Source organism: Xyrauchen texanus, chromosome 12 (assembly GCF_025860055.1).
Source record: "Xyrauchen texanus isolate HMW12.3.18 chromosome 12, RBS_HiC_50CHRs, whole genome shotgun sequence".
Lineage (NCBI taxonomy): Eukaryota > Metazoa > Chordata > Actinopteri > Cypriniformes > Catostomidae > Xyrauchen > Xyrauchen texanus.
In genome coordinates this window covers 1,469,988-1,485,072 of record NC_068287.1, presented here as the reverse complement: position 1 = coordinate 1,485,072, position 15,085 = coordinate 1,469,988, and the positions used below count along the sequence as shown (strand labels likewise).

At 38.1% G+C, this 15,085-nt stretch overlaps 2 protein-coding genes across 2 annotated transcripts in view; one reads left to right on the top strand and one right to left on the bottom strand.

The window, feature by feature from the left end:
• iqck (IQ motif containing K) overlaps positions 1-15,085 on the top strand; it is a 68,394-nt gene that overhangs the window by 27,374 nt on the left and 25,935 nt on the right. The window contains exons 3-7 of the mRNA XM_052140039.1: positions 8,157-8,222; positions 8,452-8,549; positions 8,647-8,699; positions 8,835-8,906; positions 9,424-9,508. Coding sequence (XP_051995999.1) covers positions 8,157-8,222; positions 8,452-8,549; positions 8,647-8,699; positions 8,835-8,906; positions 9,424-9,508 — 374 coding nt within the window. The remainder of the gene's footprint in view (positions 1-8,156; positions 8,223-8,451; positions 8,550-8,646; positions 8,700-8,834; positions 8,907-9,423; positions 9,509-15,085) is intronic.
• LOC127653362 (G-protein coupled receptor family C group 5 member B-like) overlaps positions 10,407-15,085 on the bottom strand; it is a 108,034-nt gene continuing 103,355 nt past the window's right edge. The window contains exons 4-11 of the mRNA XM_052140034.1: positions 14,449-14,856; positions 14,278-14,345; positions 13,917-14,053; positions 13,394-13,453; positions 12,784-13,019; positions 12,516-12,663; positions 12,163-12,272; positions 10,407-11,674 (exon numbers count right to left, since the gene is read on the bottom strand). Coding sequence (XP_051995994.1) covers positions 11,363-11,674; positions 12,163-12,272; positions 12,516-12,663; positions 12,784-13,019; positions 13,394-13,453; positions 13,917-14,053; positions 14,278-14,345; positions 14,449-14,856 — 1,479 coding nt within the window. The 3' untranslated portion in view covers positions 10,407-11,362. The remainder of the gene's footprint in view (positions 11,675-12,162; positions 12,273-12,515; positions 12,664-12,783; positions 13,020-13,393; positions 13,454-13,916; positions 14,054-14,277; positions 14,346-14,448; positions 14,857-15,085) is intronic.

Below are 15,085 nucleotides of genomic sequence, written 5' to 3'. Positions count from 1 at the left end.
TGAATGTGGAACACATTGTACAAGAACTTTGAAGCTCCAAAAAGCACACAAAGGAAGCATAAAAGCAAGGAAGTGTGTTATAACTTTTGCATACATTAACTGATCTCGATGAAACTTCAGCAGTGTGTTTGCGGGAAGAGGCCGGTCGCATGGATGTGACTACTGTGAGTCAAAGTTATAGCGCCACCAACTGGCAGAAGGAAGTGTGTCACTTTCAAAATGCTTTGAAATCACCCCCTTATGTCTCAATTGAACAAACAGTTGATAAAGAAATCGGGTATCAATATATTGAACTATGAATTATTGCAGTGATCAACTTTAATGTCCGGTTAAGATGAAAATAAACTATTGCTCTGTCTAAGCGATTATCTTTCTGAAACACGTCACAAAAACTTACAGAAACTGATAACACAAACATGATGTTGGAAATATACACTTATCAGAATAGTTATATTAAACTTTAGTCTATTTCAGTTAAAGCCATTTCAGTTATAAAGCTGTCTCATGTAATTTCTCCTTTAATTCTATAATATAACCACTAGGTGGAGTTCTAAGCCTATTTTCTGTATTCTCGTTGTTTTAACGTATGAAGAAGACTTACATGTTGTTGAGAACGCAGTAAAGTGTGACGCATATTTCGTTCTGTGAGTTTTATGAGTACTCCGAGCCTTTATTAAAACCAACACATGAAACATATGTCTAAAGAAAGTAGGGATGGGCTGATCGATCCGAACGTATCAAAACGTCCGAGAATGATGATCAAATTTCAAAATGCTTTGAAATCACACTCTTATTTTTATTGTAAACCTGTGATAAAACATCGATGCTTGTGTTTTACATTTTTAAGAAAACAAAAAAAATGGCAGCAAACAACCACTTTTATAATTATTGTTTTGCGATCTTTGCGATTGATTTTCTTTCTGATTAATTTTCTGATAAATCTACCATTTGTTGTTGAAATGACGTAGTCCCAACGGGAGTGCGAAGTGGAGGGCGGGTCCACCTTCTTCATGTAGCCAATCAGATGAGCTAATCGCTAACTCTCGATTTACTCTTATCTGATTGGTTTAAAAACACGCCAGTCACCAGAACACATCTTTAACATAATTTGGCTCAGACCCGTTCTCGTTGCTGCAATGGTACTTTTAATAATGCACACATGCATGTTAAATAATAAATAAATAAAAGAACAAATGAATAAATAAATGAATAAATAAACCATGATTACTTAAGGTTACAAATACACACACACACACACACTCCATCATTGCAATCTTGACATCGCAGCCTGTTCATTATATCCGCAATAAAATATAATAATAAAATAGTAAACCTAACATATAAAAATTACTCTGTTTAAATTAGGGCTGGGCGATAAAACGATCTCGATATGGCATCGCGATAATATTTATTTAGACTACGATGATAAACTTTTGACATGTTTACTCGATATGGATAGACCTAACAGCCTATTACAAAGCAGAAATAAACGGACAACAGCCAGTCAGAACGCAGATTTTGGCTTGTGCGTCTAAGTACACGCCCATTTGCTAGCAGAGCACTGTTTGAGCTACCGGCAGTGAAGAAAGTGAGTGTAAAGAAAAAATGAGTGGAAACGACGAACTCGAACTATCTTCCAAAGCTGAGGAAATTGTTGACAAAAAAGGTAACAAGACGTCAATTATATGGAAGTGGTTTGGATATCTGAAAAGCGATGACGCGCAAATAAAGACGGTCTGCGAAATATGCCGTCGGCACATTTCACAACAACAAAATAAACACAACAAATAAAACCTTTTCGGTCACCTGAAAAGGTACCATCCCAGCGACCACACCGAGAGTATGAAAATGCGGGCCCATGTTAATGTTACTCCGTCCAAAAGTTTTGCAGACTAGTCTTTCTGGCAAAAAACCTATAATAGGGTAATTAGGGTTACATGAGCACTACCTAAAGGTGTAGCATAGTGACTGGTTTACAGTGTTTACATTTTGCACTTTTTACTCAGATTGCTACCTCTAAAACATTTGAGATATTTAAAACCAGTACACAATTAATATTTTATTTATCTGACAGTTAAGTACTTAAATCTGCCAGGGACTTTGTGGTTCACTTGTTTACATTTGTTGTCTTGGTTGTACCTCTGCAAACATTTTGAAGTGTTTGCTGCCCTGCCAAAGAAATTTGATGTGATAGTACTGTAGTCACAGCTTTTAGTTTGATATTTTATAATCAGTTACAAGGCAAGCTAACTTGCATTGTTTTGTCAAGGCAGATAAAGCATGTTTGCTAAAAGTAAAATGTTAACATTTAGATTTAAAGTTTATCAATATTCTTTTATAACAAAATATATTCTCAACCAATCCATGTTTGCACAGTTAAATGTTTGCATTGTTATTTATTTATGTTAATAAACTATATAGTTCAACTATTGAACCTTCTGGTTTCTTCAGGCATCATTATCAGTATACTTTTCAAACGGGCAGCATTATTAAATTATATATCGTAACAAATATCGATATCGATCAATATGGAAAAAAATATCGTGATAATATATTTTGCCATATCGCCCAGCCCTAGTTTAAATAGTCAGTAGTACAATTCAGTATCATTCACAGTAAGCACCGCTCCACTGTGATGTTTCCAAGCATATTTTTACGCATGTAAAGCGGATGATTTTCTACGTCGGTATTGGAGCGTGAGTAAAGTACAAAGCCTATAATAAAGAATAGTTTAGCATCCAAATACATCGCAAATGTAAAAACATTTTGATTGTAAAGAGAGCGTTTTTTTTATTCGTGTTCTGTTCTGAATATCATTCAATTTCAAGGATTTGTTGTGGAATGTTTTGAGAGTATCATCAAATAAGAATAATTCTCTCGTTTTAGTGATTCCCTAGTTATTTTTTTTATAATTCTAATCCGGTAAGGCAAGTAATATTCTCTGTGTCTTTATATAAATAAACCAAAACAAAAAAGTTTGAGAACCGCTGCTTTATGGCACGTTTTGGATTGTGGTCAGCACAGAAAACAGCGCACGATTCTTAAATGGTTTGAAAGTTATATTGAAATGCTTACAAAGGAATGGATAAGAGGAATCGACATTTTTATTTAAAAACAAGTCATCTGAAACCTGACATCAAGTAAGGTGAGGAACAACGAATTTCACACACTTGGAAAATGCTTTTTATTTGAATGAGTGAATGTGGCTCTTAAAAGAGCCATTGTTGCTGCCCTTAAAAGGACATTTGTTGCTTCATCTTCTGAGTTCCACCTGCAGAGCTTCTCGGAGGTTGCTCGGCAGAAGCTGGTTTCCCTCTGGTCTCAACAAGCCGATGTTTCTGTGGTGAATGCAGCGCATCTGCCTCTCTGCCAAGAAGCCAGACATGGCGCCGTTCATCCACCGCCGGCTTCGTTCAATGCCATAGCCAGTCCTGCCAGTCTGTCCTCTCCAATTTAGACGGGGTAAAATGCCAGAAAACACCAGCCTGGTTCTGGGAAACATTTGTAAGACTTCGGTCAGGTCACTCTTTATTTCCCGAAGAAAATCGAGGCGGTTGCGGCCCACCCGACACAAACTGTTCCCTCCCAGGTGAATAATGAGAATATCTGGAGCTGTAGCTTTGGCCCTGAGAGAGCGCAGAGCTGGAAACAGCTGCTCCCAGAGTCTGCCTCCTCTGCCGTCCCAGGTGATCTCACACTGAAGACCGAAGTTTCCGTCCAGGCGCTGCTCACAGAAGCGAGTATGCAGTGTGCGGATGATGGAACTGCCGACGATCCAAACACGTGAAGCCATCTCAAAGACGAGTGAGGGAATGTGATTTACAACCGGTATTTATGAGTGTTGCACGTTTGGTTCCTAAAGGTGTTACAGGCCCCACCCATTTCCAGATTCAATAATCGGCTCGTTCTTACATAGTAGAGCACGTTCAGCACATGCGCAGTCTTCAAAAACGGTGCTTTATTTATTTATGTACCGTACAAAAACGGTACATAAATAACATTTGTATGTGTTCTAAACAAAAGACACAGGTTGTACTGAATGTCAGCTTGTTTATTTGGCTCAAGATAAGGATTTATTAAGTCCACATGTCATGCAAACAAGAAATGCTTCTAACTAGGTCGAGAGCTGTCGTTGCGAATGTTCGTTGGAGCTCTACAGCACACATCTTCTTCTCGACAGTCAAAGCGAGGTTACGTTATTGCCCATCGTGCACAGCAACCCTAAAGGCACGGGGGTGGCGGTGCCACCGGCTTGGGCCCGTCATCGCTGCTCGCAGCTTTAATTATTATTATTATTATTATTATTATTATTATTATTATTAGGGCCCAAGCCTTGAAAAGGCAAGGCCCTATTGTTTTCGTTAGGATAATTATTATTAGGGCCCAAGCCTTGAAAAGGCGAAGGCCCTATTGTTTTCGTTAGGATTATTATTATTATTGTTATTTTTTTTACGAATTTAGGGGCACTTTTGGGGCTCTTAACGTGCTCAAAAACTCTTGAAACTTTGCACACAGGTCAGAACCCGCGGCCATTAGGGCCGAGCTGAAGCTGGTACCCGGGCGTGGCAGGGGGGCTCGACAGCGCCCCCTTGAACAGGGTCCGAAAACTTGGTCTATAAATCAAACACGCTTGCATGTAATAATATGAAACTTGGTACACATATAGATCTCATCATTTCATATATCCTTCATACTTTACTTTTTACCCCAGCCCAACAGGAAATCGTCTATTTAGGGTTAATTGGAAAACGCATGCAATGGAATGTGAAATACTCCTCCTAGAGAATTCCACCAATCGCCACGAAACTTGGTCAGCATGAAGTCAAGACATTGACAATGAAAAATTGACAGCGGATTTTTGATATCTCGAACGGTTTGGCCGTGGCGAGGAAACGAAATGATGGCGCGAAAAGAGAAACAGGAAGTGTGTTATAACTTCTGCATACATTAATTGATCTCGATTAAACTTCAGCAGTGTGTTCGCTGTAACAGGCCGATCACATGGATGTGACTATTGTGAGTCAAAGTTATAGCGCCACCAACTGGCAGAAGGAAGTGTGTCACTTTCAAAATGCTTTGAAATCACCCTCTTATTTTTACCCGATTTACTTAAAACTTTAGGTGTATAATGTAAACACACGGCAGATGTAGACATGTGAAAGGATTATTGATATCTTGGATACTGTTGCCGCGGCAATGCTTCAAACTCGAATATTCTTTTTTTATGCTTTTGAGACTCTTAGCATTCTTGAAATTGCATGAAACTCGACAGACACATCACATTTATTAGCCAGTAGACATGTGCAAAGTTTCAGAAATGGGCGTGGTGCAGGGGCTCAGTAGCGCCACCTTTTGACAAAAGTGTGGGGGTTGGTTTTACACTTTGACCCACAGTCACAAAACTCAGTAATTATATTGTTCTCATCGAGCCGGATAACTTTCCAATTTACAGTTATTTGCTCATTCCAACAGAAAGTCAGATATTTTGGTTTGAATGTGGATGTTTTGGAGAATTTTCTCTGCCTCTCCCACTGACCCTACGTCTCTCTGTGTCTGGGGGGAGGGGGATGATTTGGCTGTTGAGTGAGAATGCTTTTATTTTTGTTTTTCAAGGTTTTGGGGCCTTTAACGTGCTCGAAAACTCTTGAAACTTTGCACACGGGTCAGAACCCGCGGCCATCAGGGCCGGGCCGAAGATGGTACCCGGGCGTGGCAGGGGGGCTCGACAGCGCCCCCTGGAATGGGATTCGAACACTTGTCCATATATCAAACATGCTTGCATGTAATAATATGAAACTCGGTACACTTGTAGATCTCATTGGGCCGAACAACTTTCGTGCTCTAAGTTTTACGCCAGCCCAACAGGAAGTCGGCTATTATGGGTTGTTTGGAAACACATGCTCTGGAATTATATATATTCCTCCTAGAGAATTAATCCAATCGCCACCAAACTCGGTCGGCATGAAGACAAGACATTGAGGATGCTACATTCCGGACGGATTATTGATATCTCGAACGGTTTGGCCGTGGCGAGGAAATTGATTTAGGACTAAAAAAGGACACATAAAGTGTGTTATAACTTAGTTAGTTCTATCTACAGTTACAAAACTCGGCGTGTATATTGTTCTCTTCAAGCCGAACAACTTTCTAATTTACAGTCATTAGCTCCGACCAACAGAAAGTCAGATATTGTGGTTTGAATGTGGATTTCTTGGAATTTTTCTCTCTCTGACAGACAGAGTAACCCCTCCCGTTCTGTGTTTTTTCTCTCTCTCTGTCTCTCTGACAAAGTGCCCCCTGCCATTGTGTGTGTGTGTGTGTGTGTGTGTGTGTGTGTGGGGAGGGGAGGGGGAGGGAGCCGGACAACTTTCCAAATTTACAGTCATTAGTCCAACAGAAAGTCTGATATTTTGGTTTGAATGTGAAACACATTGCAAATGAATCTTTGAAGCTCCAAAAACCTCATAAAGGTAGCATATAAAGGGAGCAAATAGCAAGGAAGTGTGTTATAACTTCTGCATACATTAACTGATCTCGATGAAACTTCAGCAGTGTGTCACATGGATGTGACTATTGTGAGTCAAAGTTATAGCGCCACCAACTGGCAGAAGGAAGTGTGTCACTTTCAAAATGCTTTGAAATCACCCTCTTATGTCTCAAGTGAACAAACAGACCAACAGAAAGTCAGATATTTTGGTTTGAATGTGGAACACATTGCAAATGAACTTTGAAGCTCCAAAAAGCACATAAAGGGAGCTTAAAAGCAAGGTAGTCTGTCAAAATCTGTCAGACTTCTGCATACATAACTGATCTCGATGAAACTTCAGTAGTGCATTTAATTATAATTACATTAATAAACCTGTACAAAGACCTCCAGATAAATACTGGCCTTCTGGATTAACACGTTTAAGTGCTGCAAAAAATATTGACCTATGACATCCTATGACATAAAAAATTATTCTACATTTGAATTACCTCATAGATGTGACTATTGTGGTTCACGGTCATAGGCCCTGTCCCAAATGGCACACTTCATATGACTTTTCAGTCTTGTGTACTTATTTCATGTGTCCATTAACTCCATGAGACCGTAGGGTGTCTCATTTTTCATTTTAGGTATGAGAAGGGTGCTCACGCATACTTTGTGTTAGATATGTGCCTTCGATGTGCACTTTTGCAGAGCCCACACTGATGCAAGCTCTACAGCACACATCTTCTCAACGGTCAAAGGGAGGTTACGTTATTGCGCATCGTGCACAGCGACCCTAAAGGCACGGGGGTGGCGGTGCCACCGGCTTGGGCCCGCCATCGCTGCTCGCAGCTATATTTTAAGTTGTTTCTGCTGTAATGACGAAAATATCCAGCAGGATGCGCCGGCGCGTCCGTCAACCCCAGAGGATTAAAGGAAGGTTAATTGAAGCCTATTTGTTAGTTGAGGGTGTGAGGTCACATTTGTTCATCAGCTAGATTTTAAAAGGAATTTATGGTCAGACCTTAAAATTTAATTGAATACCACTGATTATTTTAATGTAAATAAACGCATAGTATTAAATGTGTTTAGTTTAGTTTTTCACATTAACATGTTAGTTATAATGAAAATGTGAGTTAGGATAAATGCAGGAAAAAGGTTTGCCCCCTTCATGTTGTCATTTGGATAATCTGACCCTGCAAGAAAGTAATTGAAGAGCCCTGTTCTATGCCCATGCCTGCTCTGACCCACCTCAGCCCCTAGTATTTAAGGCAGTTCTGATGCTGCTGTGGTTCTGTGTAAATGAAATGCAGCATCAGAGCAGCCTAAAACTTTGTTGTTGTCATGATAGAGCATATATTCCATATATAGTTTCACATTTAAAGTATAGTTAAATATTTTAATTCTTTTCATATTTCTATATTCATAATTGTATATTTAAAATATTTATCTCATAACATTATTTATGCAATTGTGATTGCTGTGTAAGGTCATTTATGCCACCTCTGTTTAGCTTTAAACTGTGTGTAAACACCTTTTCTTGGTATATATGACACCTCTGCAGCTTATGTGTCACCTTTGCATTGTAAATATGGCTTAAGAGCTACACAGATGAATTTATCAAATTCAATTTAGTTAAAATGTGTGGTTTGACTTGGGTAACTTGTTAGGTTTTTCTGTTTTGTAGGAGAAGAGGTGAACAAGACTTCTCCCATCTCCATCTGCTTTTCACCAAATGCACAGCTCAAACAAAGTATGTATAGAAAAATTATTGTATTCATCACAAAGAAGAACCTTTGGCTTAAAAGATGACATTAATTTAAATAGTTTAAAAATGTACAGCATGTCACAATTATGCTGTTTATTCACATGTATTGAAGAACTTGCATGTATTGGTATTCTGTCAGTTGCTTGAGGACTGATGTTTTGTACAGGAACGTTTTGCCACTTTAGATTTTCACTAACAACTCACCTTTATCAAGGGTTCAGCACACATTATTTAGAGAAATATGTGTTCCCTGTGCTAATGCCTGGACTGGAGGCTATGTTGATACAAGCTCACAAGCACCATTGCATGGAGGTCAGATTTTGTGTTTTTAATGCAACATAAAGTTTAAGATAACGTTTAGCATTAATCTTATAACGTCTTTCTTTCACACTTCCATTGTCTAATCCAGATGAAAAAGAATGCATTTAATGCCTGTGACTTCCTGACAGAATGGCTATACAAGTGAGTTGGAGAAATGTGTCCCTTTATTTATTGGCAGTTATTATGGTTATTTTGTTGTGACCTTTATTCATGCAGTAAAACTTTTGTGTGTTTATGTGCAGTATATTCATGAATTAATTTATCTTGTAAATTTAGTAAAAACCCTCAACGGACAGAAAAAATACCTCTGAATAAGATTCCTTTTGTCCAAGACTGGCTTCTTACACAGTAAGTATATAGCTTAATAAATACTTTGGAATACTCCTCATCACTTGGCATCACCAAGAATGAACAGTTTTGTAGAGAACTTTAATATTTTGTGTGTTAGCTTTGAGATTATATATATTTACATAGCTAATGAGTGTACATCTTTGAGGTCATCTAAATGTTGACAAAATTAACTTTTTGATAGATATACACTTTTAAAATGTACAGTCTTTGTCTTTTGATAAAACAGACCAAACATATTGATGACCCAGCCAGTACGGTGTTAAACACTAGATTGAGAATGTCTTGCCCCTAATACCACCTGCACACAACTAGCAAGTAGAAAATCGTGACTCATGTCTGTGATGAAACAAAAGCCAATTTGCTATATAGAAACAAAAGGATGAGCCCCTTGATATGACCCGCCCAAACTTCTTGTTTCAATAGGAAATGTGTCTGCACAGTAAAGAAAACAGCACTTGTCAAGTCAATTTACAGGTTCTTTAAGCAATTTTATCTGTCTTTTTATATTTGTCAGTTCCAGGCAACACATTCCACTTTCTCTGCTCCTCACATACAAGCAAGCTGCAATTCTCATCCAGGCCTTCTGGAGGGGCTATAAGGTAAAGATGGTACAGAAACTGAGAGTAGTGTTGGGTGTCTTGATTCATACCAAAGATTAGTTCTGATTCATTCTCTATTCGTTCAGTGACCATTTCTGCTAATTAAAGCTTTACACCTGTAGGTGGCAACAAATTAGTGTCTATTATGTGTTTTGTGTGAGTCATTGAACAATTGTTAAAAAGCACCAAGACACTTCATCAGAGTGTTTAAAGGATTAGTTCACCAAAATATTATAATCCTCTCATCATTTACTCACCCTTATGACGTATCGAACTCATCCTGTACATCCTTTAGAATATATTTGTTTGTGTTCCGCAGAAGTAAGCCATATGTTTTTGTACATACAGTATAAGTTAGTGGGGTCCAAAACTTTAAAGCTCCAAAAAAGACCTAAGGCAGCATAAAAATAATAGTTTAATCCATGTCTTCTGAAGCTATTACTATTCGCTATAAATCTTGACATCTGCAAATCATTCACTGGAAAAAGGGCCTCTCCAAAAATAAGCAAAAAAAAATTAATACAAGATATTTTTGCTTGTTGTAAGCAAAAAATCTGCCAATGGAACAAGTGAAAATTCTCTTGGTAAGATTTCTTGAAATAAGACATTTTATTTAAGCCTTACAAGATAAGAGTGATCTTGAAATTAGCTGGGAAAACTCATTTTTAGCTATATTTTACTAGAATTGTGATGGTTTGTGTCTCATAATAAGCTTGTGATGCTTAAAAATAGTATTTTCCCCTCAAAAGTAGCCTCTTTTTTTTTTGTTATCCTGTTTGTTTCAAGTGTATTTAACTCATTTTTAGTTCTATAATTGTTACACTGTTCTAGATTTAAGTCCACCACTTACTTGAAATAAGATTATAAACTGGGATTTTGAGACAAAATGTCTTGAAGTTGTATCCTTTTTATTGTCATCAAGTGTATTTACCTTATTGTAAGCGCTACAAAAGTAATACTGTTCTAGATTCAAGACAGTCACCTACTAGATTCAAGACATTAACTATTCTTATAAGACAGAAAAAATGAAAACTAGTTTTGCATTTAACCAACTTTTTTAAAATGTATTATTTAAACAGCAAAAAGTCCCTGAGGACTGCATAAAAGCGAAACAGCTTCATTTTTCTCAACATTTTGGCTCACAGTATTTATGGAACTGCAATATGAAAACATAGCAGAACATGCCAAATATGTGAGTGAGTTAACGTCAGGTCCAAACATCTGACCAATGTGCCCCTCAATACACGTACAAAATCTGTGCTTTGCACAGGCACACTCAAAGCATATAGGCACACTAAAACTGCTCCAACAGTGACATTCATTCTTAATACAAATGCTTAATATTGTAACATTCAAATGAAAGGTTCTGGGCTTACAAGAACAACTAGTCCCTCAATACACCATTAACCATTGTAACATCATCATTAAGGATGCACCATACTGGACTTTTTGCCAATATCTTTATATTTTACATCTCAACTGGACAATAACCGATACCACTATGTTCACTTTTATCCCAACTTAACTGCTTAGTCAATTTACTCTTTCACAGTAGATGCGCCTACATTAGTGACTGCATCTACTGAACAGACAATTAGTTGTTTAAACTCAATATTAACTAAAAAGTTAAAATAAACTTAAAACTAAGAAGAATCTGCACTGAATCGTGCAAACAACACACAAAATATATCACAGGATATCGGCATGTTGGCTAATATTGTCGTAATATTGCCAAATTAACAGTGGGCTAACTTAGCCAAATTCCAACCAAGAATTAATAACAATGAACATGGACTGTAGTGCCCTTGGAGGGAGAGAGGAAGTGCTATCCTACACCAAATCTGACCACTGGTTTTATTGGCCAATAAAAGCTTTCCACTCAGCCATGCTCTTCTTGTAAGACGATGTGAGATCTCTCTCATGGATTTTGTCTAAGAGGACCTCTGTCTGTATGACTGAAAGTAGAGTGGCTACACACTTTGGATAAGTCAGGTGTAGGGTATAATAGTAGGCCATAAGGTATAAAGCACTCTCGGTAAGCTTCTCTTTTGGAAAGGTGGTTATTGCCACATCTCCTACCGCTAGGAGGCAGTTGGACGGACCGACAATCAGGACTGGGCAGGAGAGAGGGCGTTTCTTTAAGTAAGAATTAGGGTCTTCTGTTCCCTGTAACACATAACACAGACATCCTTCTGTCAGGATAATGCATTTTGTTCATTTGGAACCTAGGGTACAGGGTTGTTTACAAACACATAACTTTACAAAGCAAAATTCTGACAAAAGTTACAGTACTGAGAAAGCTCCATCTGAAAGTGTGTTTTTAACTATCCCCAATGCATTTACTGTTTACACACGTCTAGCCTTCCAAAAGAAGTAAAAACCAAGGCTAGGCTAGTCTTGCTTGGTTATCATTAGGGTGATAAAACCTGCTACCATGTAATGCACCCATTTTTGTACATACTGTGACATAGCCAAGACATCTACCCAGTGAAAATCATCCTTCTAAAAACAAATGTTTTAGGTGTCTTTGAAGGCTTGGAACATACAGTATGTGAATAGGAAATACATTGGGAGTCGTCAGGGGCAGCACCTTCCGTTATAATTTTTTCCAATACTGCAGTCAAAATGATCCTGCAACATTTTAGACAGCTCACCTCGAGGACATGCACCAGAGCCTCACTCGCATCTCGTACCCTCTTTGGAGGAGCAGACGTGGAGGGGAACAGTGATGGCAGCACACGTAGGATCTCAAGAGCCTGATCAGCTGTACAGGAAAAGATTCATTACTTTAACACTTGGACAAAGTGCACAAGGTCAAATCTGATCAAAAGGTATACAACAGACACAATGCTTAAAAAAAAAGAAAAACATTCAGTAAATAATGGGATAGCCATCATAGATGAAAAAGAAGGACGACAAAACACTAGCTCATGTACTTCACAATTAACATGCCTGAAGGTTCACCCTCAACCCTGTTCACTAATAACACCAAAACAGCATTCCCTACCTTTGTCCATTCCCATTGGGGGTTTCAGCGCCTTTTTCCATACACCAAAAAACTGCACATTCTGGCAGAAGTCATGCCATCTTCCCTTCAGTTCATCGATGAAGTTGGTATTATCCTTATCCAAAATGCGTTGAAGCTCCTCCATCACCTATGAAATATCAAATATACCAATACAGACATTTGAATACATAATTTAAGAGGATATTGGTATTTTAAACATTGTGTGTGATACCATGGTTTTAATCATGCACAGTCAATAATGACTTACATGTCCAACGTCCTTGAAACAAGGATATGCTTCTAGAACCTTCTCCTGTCTGTCCTCCTCGCGAACTGTATTTGAATCAATGAATGCTCTTCTGGCTACAAATTCCAAATCCAAGAGATGAGAGACATCCTGGTGGTTTGGATTTTTTCTTTTATACAAAGTTTGTAGGGTCTTGTAGTGCTTGGCCAAGGTTGCTGGACTAGTGTCTGGACTGTCAACACCTGCAGAATTGTTAGCTGTAAGACACAAAAATACATAATTAATAGGGCTCAGTTTAGAAAATAAGTTCATCTCATGTTGTTGCATGACAAAAAAAAAAAAAAAAAAACACTGCCATAAAAATCATACATCAATATTAGCTTAAACTTTCATGGAATTAAATCTTTTAACAAATATCAGCCCTTATCTTAACTACCAAATACCTATTCATTTAAATGACATTTAAAAAAAATCTAATCATTATTTGTATAATAAATGCATGAGAACTATTTGCTCGAAACTCATATGGTCATGCAATCACATACAATTGCATGTAGGCACACAAGTACACCCCTACAAAGATGCGCACACCCCCATTACACACTGTCATGAGGCAGTTAGACAAACTCACCATCAGGACTGGACAGGGCAGAGGGTGCGTCTTCAGGTAGGCTTTGGGATCTTCTTTTCTCTTCAACACATAACACAGACATATTTCTGATAGGATAATGTACTTTAAGGATCATTTCAGTATTTTGGAACCAAAAATTACAAAGAGCAAAAATGCCACTAATGAGACACATGGGTTTTAAATGCATAACATTATTTGATATGCTGGAGAGGTTATAGAAAGTAATGTTGCAAAGTAGACTACTAAAAGGTACTGCAGTACCCAGCTGTTCAAAATGATAAAATACCAGCTTTTTATTAATACCAGATTTCTGTTAAAACTACATTTGTACTGTTTTATTATCAATTTATTAACATTATTGTAGAAATTAAGTTTAAATACCGATCCTCTGATGTCCAATTTAAAGCCTTTTACTTCTGTCATGTCAGGACTGTCATCTTGACCAATAAAGTGGGTTTATTAGTTTATCTAAAATATAAATACCTCACAAGGGCAAATATGTAAATGCAAAGTTGAAACTCACCTTCTAACTCACTTTCTTTACTGTCTGAGCTTGGGCTGCCACTTCCTTCTGTGGACCGATCTAGAATGACTGTTGAGTCACTTGAATCTATTTCATCCGTGTCTGTTGCCTGCTCAAGACAGCGCCTCTTTGTAGAGCTGAAAAGATTAGTCAGTTAATCAATTAGTTGTCAACTACTTGAACATTTTCTAGCGTCTTTAGTCCTCTATGACAGTGAAATTAACATTTTTAGGTTGTGGACCAAACAAGACTTTTGAGGACATCACCTTGGACTTTATATTGACCAGACAACTGATCAATTAATCTTAAAAATGATTAACAGATGAATCTTTGATGAAAATAATCATTAGTTACAGCTCACCTCTTTGAATGTCTCCCATCTGGAGTTCTTTTTTGGGGGGATCTCACATTTTGCAATCTTTTGTACAGCTGTGTGTACACAGTGACCGGCACAAGACATTTAATAAATTTTCAAATCGCTACTAAAAATGTCCAACATGAAACAGTCATCAACTGGATGCATTTCACTTACCCATGTATGTAGGCCTTGGTCCTGCAGCATGGGGTAGTACAGTACCATTCTCTTTGCCATTGCTGTAATTTCTGGCTTTGATGGGTATCTGTGTGATTCTGCATCCACCTTTGCCCTCAGGATTGCAATCATACTGGTCATGGTGTTTCGAATGAGCCTGCATCTGAGCTCCTTTGACATCTGGCAGTTGCGCTGTTCGCCTCTCTTCGACAACTCAAAGTACTGTTGTCGGACTTGCTCAAGTTCTGTGTTGGTGTGCAATACATATTCTGGAAAGGATAACTTCACAACCTTTTCAGGGGTTGTGTACTTTACAGGACTTGCATTTACAGGAGTGGATGTTTGTTGCATGGGTGATGCATTAAAGGAGGAGCTGCCCGATAATTTTGAGTGTTCTTGGCCAAACTCCTGTAAAATAAAAGATAACTACTGCAAAAAGCAACATTTTTGTTTTTTTGTGACAACACAAAATGCAATGTAGCATTGACAGCTCTGCACACGTATAAATAAGCAATGTTCCATTTTAGGGGTGAAATCGCTTACATCAACTAACTAGGGGTGTGAACCTACACTGGTCTCACGGTTCGGTTAGATTACGATTATCATGTCATCGATTCAGTTCAATTCGATATCACGA